The sequence below is a fragment of the Epargyreus clarus genome, unplaced genomic scaffold (genome assembly GCF_041222505.1).
Source record: "Epargyreus clarus isolate Ecla_fem2 unplaced genomic scaffold, WU_Ecla_fem_2.2 ptg000014l, whole genome shotgun sequence".
Lineage (NCBI taxonomy): Eukaryota > Metazoa > Arthropoda > Insecta > Lepidoptera > Hesperiidae > Epargyreus > Epargyreus clarus.
This window is the reverse complement of record NW_027332222.1, coordinates 14628223-14646939: the sequence shown is the minus strand read 5'-3', so window position 1 is coordinate 14646939 and position 18717 is coordinate 14628223. Positions and strand designations below refer to the sequence as shown.

At 36.1% G+C, this 18717-nt stretch overlaps 2 protein-coding genes across 2 annotated transcripts; both read left to right on the top strand.

Annotated features, from left to right (window-relative positions):
- Positions 1–382: 382 nt before the first annotated feature.
- LOC140746966 (CIMIP2 protein GA14893) lies at positions 383–18345 on the top strand. The gene is made up of 8 exons (XM_073079166.1): positions 383–592; positions 5531–5669; positions 6475–6571; positions 10239–10414; positions 10983–11145; positions 12122–12260; positions 17508–17606; positions 18104–18345. Exons 1-8 carry the CDS (start codon positions 546–548, stop codon positions 18171–18173), a joined length of 930 nt encoding a protein of 309 aa, XP_072935267.1. The 5' UTR covers positions 383–545; the 3' UTR covers positions 18174–18345.
- On the top strand, positions 12545–17099 carry Elp3 (elongator complex protein 3). The gene is made up of 7 exons (XM_073079160.1): positions 12545–13210; positions 13526–13690; positions 14628–14742; positions 15028–15278; positions 15638–15803; positions 16175–16387; positions 16889–17099. Exons 1-7 carry the CDS (start codon positions 12648–12650, stop codon positions 17084–17086), a joined length of 1671 nt encoding a protein of 556 aa, XP_072935261.1. The 5' UTR covers positions 12545–12647; the 3' UTR covers positions 17087–17099.
- Positions 18346–18717: the final 372 nt, after the last annotated feature.

Here is an 18717-nt window from a genome sequence, read left to right as displayed (position 1 = left end):
TACGAGGTTAATTGGATTTTTCTAACGTTAGGTAGTCTCCTTTTATATTATTTGTAAGCATTTTTTTTTGTTAAAATGTATAATAATTATTAGTTTATGTTATTTAACAAGAGCATGTCGTATAATGGTAGGATACCCAACAAACACCGTTATCAATCATTAATCACATAATTTATGCCCCTGAAGAACTGGAGACTACTTAGATAAGATTACTTTATGTCCATATCTACTCTTAAAACGAAAATACCACAACAAACTCTCTTAGATAGTATATATATATTTTTTTAAATTACATCAATCTGAAATTAATAAAATTGTAATAAAACCTTTTACTATTTAATGACATATTTGTTTATTGTAATCATGCTGATCGACGATAAAACCATCCTTCAAATCAATCAAACACAAGACGTCACAAATTTTTACACGTAAACAAAATAATCAAATGTATTTCAATCTGTAACTAAAATCCGTTTTATTTTTGGCAAGAAAACTATGATTTTGGACCGTTAACTTTGAATTGAATTTATATTGGTAAATCAGCCATGGCGTTGGATCTAGTCAGTATCGCTCAGCCTCATTATATACCTGGGTTAGTATTTGTGCTTTGTATTTCCTACCTCACCACCCATTACTGTCCCACTGCTGCGCACGGGTTTCCTCTCAGAATGAGAAGGATTAGGCTATAGTCCACCGCGCTGGCCAAGTGCGTATTGGTAGACTTCACATACCTTTAAGAATATTCTACCTAATACTTGAAATAGAAAAAAAATATAAGAAACGGGCAATGGGCATCTAGTATTAGCGGGTGACAGGTTATTGTCGTTTTGAAAAAGAACAGACGTTTTATTTGTACACCATACGCTTAATTTGAAATTCTATGAAACGACCATCTTCGATCTTTATCTTCAGAAGTGACAACCCATCTGTAATCAGCTTTAGATACGAGTAGATATCTGTTCTATATGGAGTTGGTAACAGATGCCAATGAGCGCCAGTAGCCACTTACCATCAAGTGGACTACTTCAGTGTTGTAAAAATTAATAACTTTGTTAAGTGTACTAACTGTGTTTAAGAATAAGTCGAGGTCGAAAAATATTACCTGTATCATTTTTTTTATTTTTTAACCTATACTAAGGGTCTGGACGACATAATCCTCCAGCTCCTTAAATACGACCATGCTATATATTCTTAATTGATTCTGCCTAGTTTCCTGTTCAGTATCTAAACCAGATTTAATGAGCGAAGTCAAAGATGCGTGGGTTCCAAGTTTCCGAGCAGTTCAGATTTAATCTAAAGATCTAACGATCACATTCAGTTCTCAGCAGATCAAATATTGATTATCCCGCAAAAACACATGAGAACCTAGGCATTCCGACATTGAGATAGGTATCTATAATAGACCTACTATAAATCCATACAAAAATCAAGGGGATTAAATATTATAGGGCTATAGAGCGGTCATTGTCAAGATTTTCTTACAAAAACTTTTATGCTGCTTCACACTGACACCATCTCGGATTGGTTGACATTTCGCGTATATTTCAGAACTACTTATTACTAATTAATAATAACTCGTAGAGGACAGTTTCTTCCCACATCCTATCTATTGGTCTTTGACAAAATTTCTATTTTTATAAATCTTAACCATTTTAAAGAGCTAGTAAACTTAAGCTGCAATAATTGTTTGTTTTAGTTGTTGTTATAACTGTTTGTTAAGGTCAGCCAGTCAAAATAGCAAAAAAATGAAATGTTACTTGTCTGACATTATAAGATAACTGGCATTTTCTAAAATCGTAATTGTTTATCTGCATAATACCGAAATAAAAACTCGTTTTTTTTCACTTTGTACTCGTACGTGAGGACTTTAGTATGAAACTGATGAACCTATTCTCTAATAAAAAATATGATGCAGATATCTGTTATATATGCAGATGAGTTATTTTTATCTATGCAGATAGATGTTCGTTAGTCTCGCTAAAACTCGAGAACGGCTGAACCGATTTGCCTAAATTTAGTTTATAACAATTTGTGGAAGTCCAGGGAAGGTTTAAAAGGTGAGTAAATATGAAATATATTTCGTAAAAATGTATTCCGACGCGGTACAAAGTTTGCCGGGTCAGCTAGTTACTTATAATAAAAAAACAAATTAACCAATTTTTTTTTTATTTATGTTAATTTTTTTTTAGTTATGTGCCCAACATAGCCTGTGTTACTCCCATTTTAGACGAATCCATCTAGCCAGTTCTGCGACATTACCTTCTGCAGTTGGGTAAGAATATACAATATGATTTGCAATCTAAAATATGTTCAGAAGTGTCCTGTATAAAATCTGTGCAGAACCCTGTTAAAACAAATACCTATCCTTTATTCTTTAAAAAAATCATCGTGTAACCAAACCCACTTCAAAGTTCCCGAGCCATCTCCAACTTAATCTCACGATCGCCAATTCAGCTCTCAACTGATAGACATTTAATCCAGCAAAAAGTAGCCGCATGGGAATCTATCTACCTTATACCATATGCAACTACTTGGATGCTTAGCTGCCTATGTGGGCAAAAAGTGATCTTGAATGCGGAGTGTGTGTGCACTTTCGCACAGATGTTTTATAAGTCAAGACATAAGTCAATCAGGCACTTAAGTCTAAGAGCCTGATTGACTTATGTTTTATCGTTTGTCCATTCATAGACAAGAACGAAATCTACACACCTGTGAGATCTTTATTTAAACTTCTTAAAGGTGTGTGAAGTTCACCAATTCGCATTTTGCTAGCAGGGTGGATTAAGGTCTATAAGCCTTACATTTTGTAAGACTCGTGCCCAGCAGTGGGACAGTAACGGGTTGACGACTAAATAACAAGAAATTATAAAACTAGTACAAGAATGTGGTCATCCTCCTATAGGATGAGCTTCCTGCCTGAGGTTGACACATGCGTTGTTTCCCTGTTATATTATTAGTTTACTAGCTGACCCGGCAAACGTTGTGTTGCCATATAAATAAAAAAATATTGAGGGTGAACAATCCTTATCACTTAGGGGTATGAAAAATAGATAGTAGTCGATTCTCAGACCTACTGAATATACATATTAAATTTGGTGAAAATCGGAAAAGCCGTTTCGGAGGAGTTCGGTAACTATTTTTTTTTATATATAAAATATGAGTAGCAGACGAGCATACAGTCCACCTGATGGTAAGTGGCTACTCCAGAATTTGTCACATGACATTACTTCCCAGAATTTGGTCTTTATAAGGGTCACTATCAGATAGTGGAATAATATACAGGGTGTATTTTTTTGCAAAATGAACTCGTTCGATTCCCGGCTAAGGAAAATTTTTTTAAAAAACTAATGATGCATATTTTTTATCAAAATCGGCCTCGTAACTCCTTTCAGCATTTTTCGCTAATCCTTATAATTTCGGATTTGGTCCTGAAAGCCTATTTGAAAATACATACACCTATTAGCTTCTAGACTAAACAAAAAAGACATTTAACTCTATATGTAATATCTTTGTTCTAAACTTGTAACCGGTTTGAGCTGTGTGTGTGTCAATTAGTCAATGTTAATTTTACAGTAGTTTGTATTCAAATTGGTTTATAGAGTAAAATACATGCACTTTCAAGGATCACGAGTTATAACCCTTCACAAAAAGCGCAGTTAGTTTTAAATTTTACTTTTACATATACATAACACATTTTTAACTTTTAATATAATTTACCTTCTGTAAAACTTATGACTTAGGACTATATATCAGGTTTTGTTCTTAAATTTGTCTTTTATTTCCAAAATTCAATAGTTAAACTCCAATTATTATTGTTATTGTGAAACCTTAAAACTACTTCTTAATTCTCAGGCAACTGGATATAATGTACAACACGTAATTTAAAATAAAAAAAAACATTTGCAAGTTTTATCGACCGCGGTTACTTTACTTTTGCAGTAGCACACACACTTCGCTGTAACATTCGGATAATAAAATATACAATTTAATACTTCCAACTGGTTATATAAGCGATAATCCTACACGCAATAAATTCGCGTCACCCTTTGTGTCGAAAAGCTTTTGAGGGATAACATTCATTGCGTTTTCTCAAAATTGGCAAGTCGTTACGTAACTTTGATTCATATTTAAAGGATCATTTATAAACGTCAGTTGGGTGCAGGGTTTGCAGTCGGCACCGATGTTTTTATATGTTCATCATCATTATCATCATCAACCCATTACTGTCCCTCTGCTGGGCACGGTTCTCCTCTCGGCATGAGAAGGATTAGGCCATAGTCCACCGCGCTGGCCAAGTGCGAATTGGTAGACTTCTCATACCTTTGAAAACTCGTTTTTTCTTAGGTATGCAGGTTTCCTCACGATGTTTTCCTTCACCGTAAAAGTCACATAACTAAAAAAATCTGGGATTTGAACCTCAGACCCCTCAAGCGAGAAGCCGAGATTCTTAACCACTAAGTTATTACTGCTATTGTTTTTTATATGTTATTCACCCAAAAATAGGTAAAATGCGTGTCAGATAATTAATTTTACTTCAGATCTTTATTGAGTTCGACTACTTAGCTACATATTTTCAGAACCATCCTAGAAAAAAAAACAAAAAAAATTGTGTAATAAGGCTGAAATACTTAAATAAAAAATATGAAATTGAGTTCGATCGTAAATAGGTATTTCGCTGCTCTTGAGAACATTATGACTTCTCTTCAAATGTAGTAACGCAAGTGCGGCTGTCCTCAGGTAGGACTGCAATCCTATCCTGACTGAATAACAGGTGTAGGTACATAGGCCACAGTAACCATTTACTACTAGGTCGTCTTCTTATTTACTTCTTCTACATTGTAAAAAAATTGCCTTGTGTCAGCCCTGAAGCAAAATAATTCAGGCTGGATACACGCATGAGTTATGACATGTCCAACACATCCACGTCTCGAAGGGTCATTGTGCAATTTAATCCTTTGACAATTTATTTTTGGGCAAAGTTGCGAAGTATATTCTGCCAACGTGGTTAGGTAAGATGTCCATACTCAGTTAAATCTTAATCCTTGAATTAATTGGTCAAGGAAATTCAAAATGCTGTTGTTGCTAAGACTTTGACGAAATACTCGTATATAGAAGGATTTTTTTGGATATAAATGCGACGTCATGTGTGCAAATGTTCATGTAATAACTTGCCGTCATCATTTACCTAATTTTCCATTATTAAAAAAGAAAGAATAAGGTTCATGCAAATATAAAGTATCAACTTTACTTTAAGACGAATAGGTTAATGTACGAAGATTTTCGTCGTCATTAAAACATTTTGTTTCGATGCATAGCTTACTTACGGCTAGTAGAATACTTATAGGTACCAATAAATTTAATTGCTATTGAATTATATTTTATTTACGAGACACTCCCTTTCACGATGCTAAAAGTAGAATGGATATCAGTTCAGATATCTATTAGAGTCCCGAGCCTCTTTGCCTAGCAGATTTTGACGAAGGCAAGTTTCAGAATTTTAATATAAGTAGGTACTTGGTTTCACCAACAGATACACGGGCCACTGTCCAGAATACAAGTACCGTATCGGCGACACATATGGCTCCACGACGCACAAGATCCTCCTGGACCCCAGCGTGCTGCACTCCGAGAGACTAGTACTCTCAGACAGGACCGCTGACGACTTCCAGGTCTATTTGAGTACTCATTTATTTAAATATTATGTCATATTTACCTCGAGAAGTATCAAATGTATTAAGTGTTAAGATAAGAAGCAGTTTCTAAATATTATATTTAGGAAGTGAAAATATCAAAGATAACTTTAAAGGTGATCCCTAAGAATTTACGTTCAGTAAGCAAAAATCATCAATACGGTGCATAAAAGATAAAGTAGGTAAAATATACACCATGTAAGGATAAAAAATTTAGATACTCTAGTTGCTTAAGTAAGTTTTCATACTGATATTGCACAATTTAAACCAGTACCTATTGCAATAGTAATAACCACCTACTACCACAGCAATGGGCTGGTTTGTAAGATGATTTAAGGCATAAGGCTGGTATATTTAACCATGTAGCGTGCTTTCAACGCCTACCAGTTTTACTTAAAACTTAGGATTTAGTTATATAAAATATAGGAATAGCAGACGAGCACACAGTCGACCTAATGGTAAATGGCTTCCGCCCCCCATTAAGGTCTCGACCCCAAAGAAGATAATCACCAGGTAGTAGAACCCTTTGTGGTTCTTACCCGAGGTCTGTCACAGATGCACCATTACACTTAAGGACTAAGCTGGAATGCTTCGGAAAAGTATATCTATTTTACCACACCCTTTAAGCCAGAGAGCCAAGCTTCCAGCTTAGTAGTGGTTAATACGGGACTTATTAGGCAGAAATAGGTGTGGCAGTGGTGCCGCCGGAGTCGAATCACGGAGTGTTCTACCATCTTGATCTGTAAGTTATCCATTGACAATTTCTATAACATTTTTGTCCTAGATATTCCGGCCACCGCAAACAGACATCGACGTGGTGAACGCCAGATTTCGCAATGGAGATCCAGTGTATAAACATCCCATGATACCTGGATATGAAGGTTAGACTTCTTCATCTTCACTCTTCTCGCGTCGGTATGCTTGGTATGGTATAATTGGTAACTTCAATTGCTACCAATTGCTAGAGTGACCTTATACTGTGAAAAACATAAAGATCTTTGTTTAAAATTGACTATTGGTCATATTAGTATACTTTTTATACTTTTGAAATCAATCTAAGTAAAAATACCAAAAAAAAATATGGAGAACTCTCTACTCTACTTATACACGTAATTATAGGTACTTATGCCATTGTCTCCGTAAAAAAAGTCCTAATGCACAAACTATCATCCTCTATTTATCGTTTTTATGGGATGATTTCTCTAAAAATATTTTCTTAGCGATTACCACTATTAACTACATATGTATTATAATTAAATAACTGGCTTGCAACATGTTATACATTTCGATTTCACCGTTTTATACTTACTTTACGACTAACTTAATACATAGGTAGTTGTCAGATGTATAGAATTTGAAAAATTTGAGCTATGTAGCATTCAAAACTTTGGACTCTTATTCATACTTGCCTGTTTGATACTTAGACAAACATTACCCAAAGTCATCTATATCCAAAAAGGGTGATCTAGGTAACCTGTAGCTATCCCTATAAACCTATTGCAGTAACCGAACTACCGATTAGTCATTGTTTATTTACGAGGTGACTCACTTCTTGTCTCTGTACTTCCGAGACCAATAGGGCTACGGTATCCCCGGCGTTTCGTATGAGACGACTAAAACGGGGCTTCTGGAGTTGCGGACGGAAAAAGTGCGAGCTCGAACCGTCCTGCTAGCTAACCTAGAAAGGACGACGAGACCAATAGGTCTACGGTATCCCCGGCCTTTCGTCAGAGACGACTAAAAGGGGGCTTTAGTGGTTGCGGGCGGCAAGAGTGGGAGCTCGAACCGCCCTTCTAGCGATCCCGGGAAGGAAGACGGAATGTGTGGTCGCATACCGTTGTACACGAGTGGTGTGGCGAGCATCGTGCTCATCTGGGCTACGCCCGACGGAGTAGCGCGATAAGAGGACTCTGATTGTGTTCCTATGGCTACCTACCCTGGAGTCCTCTGAACTCTACGCAGCGTCAAAGAAGGCCCCCGGGGTCACTTAAGTTGTTGAACAGTTAAACTGCAAGTATTCCAATCTAAACCTACTGTAGTAACCGAAACACCGATGAATCATTGTTTACTTACGAGATGACTCACTCCTATGGATCGGTCAGAATGTCCGCAGCTTCCTGAGACTGTATCTTAATATAATATTTGTAAGATACCAACACCATAATGGGTAGTCTTTCATAATTTAGAATAATTTTATCTAGGCGGGTGCGTGTTAAAATGTTTATTTAGTAATACACACAAAAATAGTTAAAACCGAATATATGTTTTGATGGAAATATGCTTAAGTAAAAACCAGTAATAGCTTAGTTGTTAGAAAATCGATTTCTCCATCGAGAGGTCCAAAGTTCAAATCCCTGATACGCATCACTGATTTTTCATTTCAACCCAGACAATCCTAAATGCAACAGAGGCACATAAAAATAATTTTGGGAGGCGAGACCTATCTTTATAATTATACAGGTCTTAAAGATATCGTCACTTGTCCGTTTTTAAAAATCACTCTATCAAATGTTTTACTTACCAAAGATTAACATTTAACAGTTACTTCCTTGAAAATTTTGATAGATCGAGTATTAATAAAGGATGATTGTAACTTACCTATTTTTTAAGTCCCAAGAACATGTAACTTTTCCGCTTGAGAACTAGGTCTGTGGCCCTTTATAGCCTTTATTCTAGTGTGAACGCTCTGTTTACGAGCAGTAGGCACGCGCATGACTCAGTACGGTAGGGTCAAAATAATATACACCTAAAATATACCTATAGGTTCTTTTCAATAGAGCCATTAATGTACCTAGGCACGCAAATTACGACATAAAAGGATTCTTAATATTTGGTTATTTTCATAGATTAAAAGTAGCGATAGCTTAGTGGTTAAAAATGCAGTCTTTCAATCGAAGTGTCCGTGGTTCGAATCCAGGCACACGCTTGACATACTAACGGCGTTAGATGTCGCTCAAAAATTTAATGCTAATTGCCAACCCGTGTTGTGTATAAAATTCAGTAGGAAACACTATGTATTAAGCAGACTTCTACGTCATTCCTATTTCCACAACGTAAAAGTCTGCTTGAGCGGGAATCGAATTCGGTACTTTTCAACGCACTGGCGCGTAGTAGCTAAGCGCATACTAAACTAATGAACCGCAACGGTATATCAATCGATTTACAATGGACAATTCGAGTAGATACGCGTTACTCCATTAAGGACCAACCCGCAAAAGGGTCTAACGCAAAATGCCACTTGAACTGCCCATAATTATCTCGAATTTAGACCATTGTTTCTCAAACTTTTTGTGTTACGAGTTACGACTACTAATAGGCAATGGGTAAAACTTGGAAGGAAAAATGTTCCACGGATATATTTCTAATGTTTTCCGCTATTTATCTGAATAAAAAAAACCGAGTTAGAAAAAATAACATAGGTAGGGACTGCCTACGAAACGCCCCTCTTCATTTTATTAATGTTATATAATAGTTATTAAAGCAAATGTAACAATAGTCAATACTTAGTATTCATATTATTTAGGTATATACATTACACGAGCTTTTGCCCGCGGCTTCGCTCGCGTTACGAAGTAATATTTTCATCCCCTATTTTATCCCATTGGGGGTAGAATTGATCAAAATCCTTTCTTAGCGGATGCCTACGTCATAACATCTACCTGCATGCCAAATTTCAGCTCGATCCGTCCAGTGGTTTGGGCTGTGCGTAGTACCATTGAGTTATATATATTCAGATTACTCAAAAAAATAACTTGAAAAATTACCATAGTTTCAAAATTTTCGTAAAATTATCTAGGTATCGTAAAATATTTTTAATCAGATTGAGATATATGATCCTAAATGCCGCCAATATGATCCCCTAGGGGTCGCAACCCCCAGATTGAGAAACGCTGACCTAGAGGAACAAAACGGTACCCGACCAGCTCGACCTTTATCTGCCGTTCCAGTTACGTCTGACTATCCGATAGGCGCGATAGCAGCGGATCTGCGCCTGCGCAGCCTAACGGGATACGTCTCATTTACAATTATCATTATGAATATAGTCGGCTAGATATTCTCGATTCATCGAACTCATGAAATATTCAATTGTATGAAAAATTCAAAGCTGTGGAATTCAATGGCGCTGCCTATCGTCTGTAAGTTATGGTGACGGATATCGAAAATAAATGAGCTGGGACTGTGTTTTATGAATATCGGCTCTTTGTTTACAAAGTAATTCGAAGATTGCGTTAACAATAAGTGACGGTATAAAACACTTCCTTGACTATAAGTTATGATATTGTTTTCGGTTGCGTAGATAATGTCTGGTATGAGACAGTAGCATGTTCTAATGTAATCCTACGAGCAACGCATCTGTGATCGCTGTGATTCAAATTATAATGGTGTTTCGGCTAAATAGCTCTTGTGTGATATAAAGATTTGGTATACCTACATTCTTCAATTTCTGAATTCAGTAACTTCATTCACAATTTGCTTTTGAAAATTTAGATCTGTCTTTTACAAAAAATATCTTCAAAATTACATTACAGAAAATCTTAACTTTATTAGGTTTCTTACCACGTCTAAACGCTCATTTCGGCCAGCGGTACACGGTGTCAGCAACAGAGGCGCTGTCAGAGTTTCAGCGGGCACAACTAAATCAGCGAGCTGCAAGGAACCAGCTGGAACGTGTAGTTGACCTGCAAGCTGGCAAGGGAAAGCCTTGGGACTTGGCTGACAGATATGTAAGTCATTAAACAGGAACGATAGTGAAGACGAAAGATAGTGAAGAAGATTGTGGATTTGAAAGTAAGAAAGATTTCAAATGGAAGAAAAGGATTGTGGAAGGAGCCGGAGTGAAGAGGGAATGATAGATTGATCGTTCTGCATGCCGTTATGCTGACAGAAGATTGAACGGTGTGAAATGAGTAAAAAAGAGGAAAAAGGAAGAAAGATAAATAACACTGAAAATGTACTTAACTACGAGTATAATGGGATTGGAAAAGTAAAAGAAGCAGAAGGTGGAGTAGATGATTTAGTACCTTAAAATATAGTCAAAAGATAAAATGGGCAGTTGGATGAAATATGAGAGAACTACATAGTAAAATTAAAAAAAATGCCAAAAGTATATGATGAATTTGCTGTTTCATACAATTTTAGATATGATGATAGAAATCATAGTCTAACATGTTCACATGGATGTCGCCAATGTATAGCAGTATTTGAAGTAGAACCTTTTTGCCAAACTGAATATTTTTACGCCACAGACAGAGAGTAAATAAATTCAACTTCTCTTTCAAAAATTACTCCCAGTCTGCCACCGCTGAGTTCAAGTTACCGTTGGTCGTGGTGCGACCAGAGTGCGCCGGAATCCTGCGTGATGTGCCAATGGATGAGCCAAAGTTGTCCCCACCGACGCATTCGGTCAGCCCATACTTCATGGAGAACGACAATCCTGAGAAGTATATCAAGAAAGGTGAGGTTTATATGAAGATCTTCCTCTGCTTTTTGTGGAATTTTTTACCATTTTCAACACAATTTTAAAATTCGTCCAAGATCTAAATTCGATGTAGTCAACGTTTTAGTTTGTTAAGTACGTAAAAGGTACGTACTCGTAGTGGACTATAATTCAGTACCAAAAAACTTAAATATTAAAAGATTCCCAGTGGTTGCATTTAATTATTATGTTTTTACACTATACATTTTTCTGCATCAATTTTGTTCTCAATATAGGTATGTTAAAAATTTACTTTAATACTGGCATGAATATATTATATTTTTTAGGTCGACACTATTATTATTTTACTTTATTATGACAATTTCTTGATTGACATTTTTGGAATACTTTCAGTTAATTTATTTATTTTGGTTATTTTAATGGCAAAAACTAATGTCGTATGCAAAAATACACGCGTCGTTCGTTAGAAATCAAATTTGGGGGTATAATCCATCCCAGTCTGTGCGTAAGTTTTACGTTTTATATACAAATGTGTTTGATATGTACTATATATCAAGGTACAAGAGGTAAAAATAGAATCAATAATATAATTCTATCTATGGATATTCGTCGTATCCTATCGGCGGCAATCATCAACGGCAATCCTATCGTCCAAAAAGTCTATCGAAATTATTATAATAGTTCTTTGAATGTTATAAAAGTCCACCATCATTAAATACATTCCAGGCAGGGGTAGTAACGGATTTGTAGTGCTTAAGTAGGACTATCATTCTATCTACAGTTAATTACACATGTCCAATGGGCGGACTGAATGCACCTTTGCCACTTCTATAAAAAAACTTATTTATGATGATTACCCGCATAGTGTAAGGTCGACGATGAAGGTTTATCATTGACTAGTCGTCCTGGCATGTGGCATAAAATTAAAAAAAAATGTTATAATTGAACAGTGTCAGTGCCAGAGTTTAATAAATTATTTTTTTCTTGTCTATAGGTTTTGCTGGTCATGTTCCTTACGGTTTTCAACGTTTTGGAGATTCGTCGAAGAAGCTAACAAATTCAGCTCTTTGCGACTTTTCGTCTAATTATAGAAGAAGGCAGAGCACCGAGTGGGCACCCGTAAATGTAGTCAAGTAAGTCAAACTTATCATGAAGTTTACATTTTAAAAATAACATATTGTAATTCTTAGTTAATATTATAATGAATTCCTCATTTGGATAAAATTAACATAATATTAATTAATAAAGTAATTTAAAACTGCATTTACTTGCTTAAAATAAATAAATGAAATGTTTTTAAAAAGTCAATCATAAAGTTACTAATTTGGCTGAATATTAAAATTGCATTCGCCACTTCAAAGTATAATAAGTGAAATTACTTTTATATTTGCGTGACAGTGACAGTTCCACATGTGTTGACAATTTTTCAATTGACAATATTGACAATTTTATTAAATATCACGTCACGCGTAAACCTAAACGCGTAAATCTGTGTTAGTTGTTTATTAAAAACCAGCAAAATGGCTAAGAAAAAGCCGATGTCGCATCTATCGAAGGAGGAGAGAATGGTGATAGTTATATCGGAGATAATCCAAGAGTTGTTGGTCGCACACCGTCAGGGCAAGGATGTTAACCTCAACAAGATGAAGACGAGGATATCCTCGAAGTACGGGCTCGGGACGTCACCGCGGCTGGTTGACATCATCGCTGCAGTGCCGGCTGATGCTAAAGCGGTTCTCTTACCGAAATTAAAAGCGAAGCCGATACGCACAGCGTCTGGTATAGCAGTCGTCGCAGTTATGTGCAAGCCGCACCGCTGTCCGCATATCAACTTCACTGGTAACATTTGCGTGTACTGCCCCGGTGGTCCTGACTCAGATTTTGAATACTCCACGCAGAGCTACACGGGCTACGAACCGACGTCCATGAGAGCTATCCGAGCGCGCTACAACCCGTACTTGCAAACGCGGCACAGGGTTGAGCAGTTGAAGCAATTGGGCCACAGTGTGGACAAGGTGGAATTCATTGTCATGGGCGGTACCTTCATGAGCCTGCCAGATGATTATAGAGACTATTTCATAAGGTAAGTTAGCATTTGTAATTCTTGTGTAACTCTATATTTTTATTTGTAATTTACTTGCCAATTTATTTGCTCTAAATCACATTTATTGAACTTTTTCATTGTCTTATGATAACTTTATGTAGGTGGAAATTTGTGCCAGTTGCTAACAATGAAACAGAATACTATTATTTACAAAATGTTATTCATAAGTAAAGTAATGTTCATAAGTAATTAATGTTTTAACTTTTAACAAACATATTGACGAAACTCATTCCATTTTCATTTTAGTATAATTCCTATTTTAATAAATATTTATCATCCAGTGTTCATTTTCAGAAATTTACACGATGCTCTATCCGGCCATACATCAAGCTGTGTGGCGGAAGCTGTGAAGTACTCTGAGAAGGCTAAGACAAAGTGTATTGGCATCACAATAGAGACACGACCGGACTACTGCCTTCAGAGGCACATGAGTGACATGTTGAACTATGGATGTACTAGGTATGATGTGAGATTTATGTTATAAATTACTAGTTTTAGCCCGTGGCTTCGCCCATGTTTAAAAGATAATAATATGACATACTAACATACATAAAACTGAAAATTCATACCTTCATTGGAACGACAGTTGCACCATCTGGCGAAAAATGGTCGTACCAACTCTGAAACCTTCGTGGGCTCATGGCCAACAACTTTGCTAAAGATCATCACTTGATCGCATAGTTTACGATTCAATCCTTAAATAATCGATTTTTTGGTCCAAAAGACAGTTTCTCCGATTAATAGAGCTTAGATCGCCATCCCTAGTTCCCGTGGAATTTCCGGGATAAAAAGTATCCTATGTCCGTTCTCAGACTATCTTTGTACAAAATTATATTAAAATCGGTTCAATTCAATCGGTGGTTTTGGCGTGAAGAAGATACAACCGGACAGACAGACAGACAGAGTTACTTTCGGATTTATATTATTAGTAAGGATTATGAGGCTGTGTATCATTGAAGATGGTAGAGAACGTAATGGTTTGATTCTAGTGGTACCATTGCCATATTTATTGGTTCCTAATAAGGACAGTGTTAAGGGTTGCTGTGTTTAGGTTGGAAGGGTGTGGGTAAGGGAGACAAATTTTCAGAGGTGTGCCAACTTAATTCTGAGGGGTAGCAATGTTGCCAAAGTCTGGTAGGAATCTGGTCTAATCTGGGTTGATTATAGACATCCATGGAGGGCTGTAGATACTTACCATTAGGTGGATTGCACGCTCATTTGCTATTTGTGAATTATAAAAAATGTGTTATGGAAATCACCAAAGCAGGCAGTGTTGTCCACTCAAAAGAATGTGTGGAAATCAATTGCAAGTGTTGTCATGCTTTAGGGACTGCTATGCTTTTGTACTTTTCTATATACAACCATGTTTTATATTATAATGCCTCTTTTCTTTCAGGTTAGAAATTGGGGTGCAATCAGTTTATGAGGATATAGCCAGAGATACGAACAGAGGCCACACGGTAAAGGCAGTTTGTGAGAACTTCAATCTTGCTAAGGATGCTGGGTATAAGGTAAATAGAATACTATTTTTATTACAGGTTAATTCTGTTGTGAAAGGTTGTGTTTTGTCACTGTGATATGTACATGAAACATTCTAACCCTTTTCATGTAAAAAATTTAGAATTGCCTGTATAGGAAGTGATTGTAATTAAAGATAATGTGGATGGTATTTTGGGAAAATTATTTAGCAAACATTCAATTTATTAAATATTTACTAAATGTTTTAAGACTTGCAGGTTAAGTGTTTCTATGAAATTATATTATTGAACATAATTTGTTACCATTTCTTTTTTCAGATAGTAGCTCACATGATGCCCGACTTACCTAATGTGGACTTTGAGAGAGACGTAGAACAGTTTATAGAGTTCTTTGAGAACCCAGCGTTCAGGGCAGATGGTCTAAAGATTTACCCGACGTTGGTGATCAGAGGCACCGGTCTATATGAGTTGTGGAAGACTGGAAGGTACAGGAGCTATCCTCCATCGACATTAGTTGATCTGATTGCAAAGATTCTGGCCTTGGTTCCACCTTGGACTAGGGTATACCGGTACGTTATTATAAACAATTGTCGTTGATTTTTATTTTACTTTAGTCGTTAGATATTATATTGTTCAGGTCAGGTGATATTTGATCAACATCAAATGTGTCGCTGTGGCAAATATGCAAGCTTGTTTTAATAAATATTGTGATCCAATATGACCATAATTCTATGGATCTCTAGCTTATTTTCTGTAACACGTGATCTCACTCACATACATAAGTGACTGTTTTAAATTTAATCTTTTTTTGGAACAAGATGTACATGTTTAAAATTCATAAAATCACTTAGGACAATATTCATTTCTTAATATCTTTTTACTGAAATAATTATTTGGAATTATTAATTTGCTCAATATAATTTTTCAGGGTCCAGCGAGATATCCCAATGCCACTTGTATCATCTGGTGTGGAGCATGGCAACTTGAGGGAGCTTGCCCTGGCACGAATGGCAGATCTGGGCACAGATTGTAGAGATGTGAGGACTAGGGAGGTTGGCATCCAGGAGATTCACAATAAAGTCAGACCTTATGAGGTAATTGTTTGTCTTATACAAAATATATTTAGGCTTTGTAAATGAATTAATTATCTGCCTATGTAGTTTTATGTTTTCAAATAAATAAATTATCTGCCTATAGTCACAATTGTCTTTTACAACATTCAAGTAGAAAAGTAGTATGGTTTATAAGCAGTTGTTCCCATGAACACAATTGATATACAATCTCATATACTATAGAAATCTTAATTGTTGTAAAGTTGGTCATTGATGCGTAAGGTTAACCTACTCAATCTATCCTTATTGCCTTAATTCGTTTTTCTAAATTAAAATATCCAAACACTATACATATTTAGCATGATAAATATATTGTTAAATTTGTGAAGTTAACATATGGCTGACCATTTTAGGTGGAGCTCATAAGACGCGACTACGTAGCTAACGGTGGTTGGGAGACATTCTTATCATACGAGGACCCAGATCAGGATATCCTGGTTGGGCTGCTAAGGCTCAGGAAGTGTGGCGCAGACACATACAGGCCGGAGTTGAAGCCGGGACCGAAGGCAAACTTTAAACAGTGCAGTATTGTTAGGGAGTTGCATGTTTATGGATCCGTGGTACCGGTGAGTAATATTTTTTTTAGCTACATTTTTTTACTGGCTTATGAACTTCATAGAAACACGTAGATTTGACTGGGGGCACCTTTGTAAAACAGTCTGCGAAAACTGCTAGTCCGCTCTGAATATAGAAATATATCGCGTCGCCATAGCAAATTGTATGACTATACCTGTTCGCAAGAACTTCAGAGCGAACTAGCAGTTTGGCGATGACAATACATCACTACCATTGTTTCAAAAAGTTTTTGTAAGGGAGAAGAAATGGCATAAAAAATCAACAACATATATAGCTGATACATGAATGTAAAAAAAATCTATTTACTATCTACTATCTACTTGCAGAAATCGAATAACAAACCTGCTTTTACTAAAAGACTATCAAATATACTTACTATACACTATATACTTTACTACTCTTAAATCTTAATAATATACTTTTCATTTCAAGATTGAACAACACTAATTCTAACCACTTAAATAACTACTTCAAGTTTAATTAACTTGTAGGTAAACGCCCGAGACCCAACTAAGTTCCAGCATCAGGGCTTCGGCATGCTGCTGATGGAAGAAGCGGAAAGAATCGCGCGGGAAGAACACGGCTCCGACAAGATCGCTGTGATCTCCGGTGTTGGCACTAGGAATTATTATGCGAAGATTGGGTACCATCTCGAGGGGCCCTATATGGTCAAGATGCTGGATCAATAAATATATTGAATACATTTGTGTCTATTATTTCTTATTATTGTGTACTTCTCATTACATAGATTTATTCCATTTCAGTGGCTTTTATACGAAGATTTTGGGAAGATAGGTTATAAATTTATAATCTTGAGACTTGCTATATATCGAAATCGATAAATTTGTTGTATATCTGTCCCTTTTTTCTATTGTTTATATATGAATATACTTGTTTTTCGCGTGGTCAGTTATAAAGTACACGAAAATATTGCCACTTCCTCGAAACCCTTTAGAAATGGAAACATCAAACGGTCACTAGTTTTGTTTGATCGATTACGAATAAATCTATTTAATCGCTTTTGTACCTGTAAATTTTAATCAAAACGTATTATGTTTTTCCTTTATCCATATCCTTCCTTCTTTATCCTTACTCAACTTTACCTTGCAGACCCGATCCTCCACTCTCCATCAATCCCACTGAAATTTATCACAAACACGTTGGAATGCTGCCCAATTACGCTGGTCACGTGCCCGGCACTGTGTTCAGGTAATTATTTTAATTTGATTTATAAGCACTCCTTTACGCATTATACATAATTGATACTTTTAATTATATTTACCATAGATTAATATTTTATTAATCTGTGATATTTACTGCAAGCTAAATATTAACTGTACAGTTTCGATTATGAGGAAACGTTGCATTTTCTACGGGAAAGTAGCGTTTAGATTTACTATGCCCCTGTAAATGCCTTAATTTTTATCATGTTCTCAGTTGATTTTGAGATTAGTTTAGGCAACATACAAAATCAAAAATTGGGCCGGTAGGTACCTGTTGTTTTCTGGACTTGCAAAGTATTTTTATTTTGGCGATTTGTGTAGCATAATGATCGCTACTTTATCGATCTGACACGCAAATAGTTTCAAATTCGCACTCGGCATAAGCACAAATTACTTTCCTGGATCCAAGCTTTCATAGGACCCAGGATATCCTCCTAGTGTTGGGATAGTAGCATCGAATTATTTTTATCTATATTTTTCTAGATTTGGCAAGACCTACGGCAACGACACTAGAGATGCCAAGAGATGGCTGCGTGGTGACTTCACATCCTAAATCTTTGTGCAAATTAATCGCGAAACGATTGCTGATAATTTGGTCTAAATCTGCAAGATTTTTTGCTATTGTCAAGCTTTAACAAACTCAAAAGAAATAAAACACAATATTATATACATACAGTACAAATTTGTTTTATTTTAAACATGAATAAAATTTATTTATACACCAGCTATAGTCAATTTACAAATTATCACATAAATGTTTCGAAATGTTTAAAAGTTTTATACAAGTATAATATAATTATGGAAATAAGTTTACAAACATTTGGGTAAAAAGGGATGCATATTGCATACATTTAGAGTCGGTGCCAAACTTCTAGTCCGCTGTGAATATAGAAGCGAAACGCGAGCAACAGCAAGTTGTAGATATTAGTGAGAGGAAGACAGCGCGGAAAGCACCTATCGCTGCCCGCTCTCGCCACGTGTACATAGCTGCGTTAGTGTGCTCTTACTCTTGACCGCGTTGGCTCTGACTACCCCTGGGTGGCAACAACTTCAGAGCGGACTGAACTTTGGCGCGGACTATACATTTATGTGCGATT

Excerpts from the sequence above, each read along its gene's own strand:
- LOC140746966 (XM_073079166.1), top strand. The coding sequence starts at position 546 with ATGGCGTTGGATCTAGTCAGTATCGCTCAGCCTCATTATATACCTGG. Across the intron at positions 5,670-6,474 it reads GGACCGCTGACGACTTCCAG|ATATTCCGGCCACCGCAAAC; the intron begins GTCTATTTGAGT and ends TTTTTGTCCTAG. Across the intron at positions 6,572-10,238 it reads CATGATACCTGGATATGAAG|GTTTCTTACCACGTCTAAAC; the intron begins GTTAGACTTCTT and ends TAACTTTATTAG.
- Elp3 (XM_073079160.1), top strand. The coding sequence starts at position 12,648 with ATGGCTAAGAAAAAGCCGATGTCGCATCTATCGAAGGAGGAGAGAATG. Across the intron at positions 13,211-13,525 it reads TATAGAGACTATTTCATAAG|AAATTTACACGATGCTCTAT; the intron begins GTAAGTTAGCAT and ends GTTCATTTTCAG. Across the intron at positions 13,691-14,627 it reads TTGAACTATGGATGTACTAG|GTTAGAAATTGGGGTGCAAT; the intron begins GTATGATGTGAG and ends CTTTTCTTTCAG.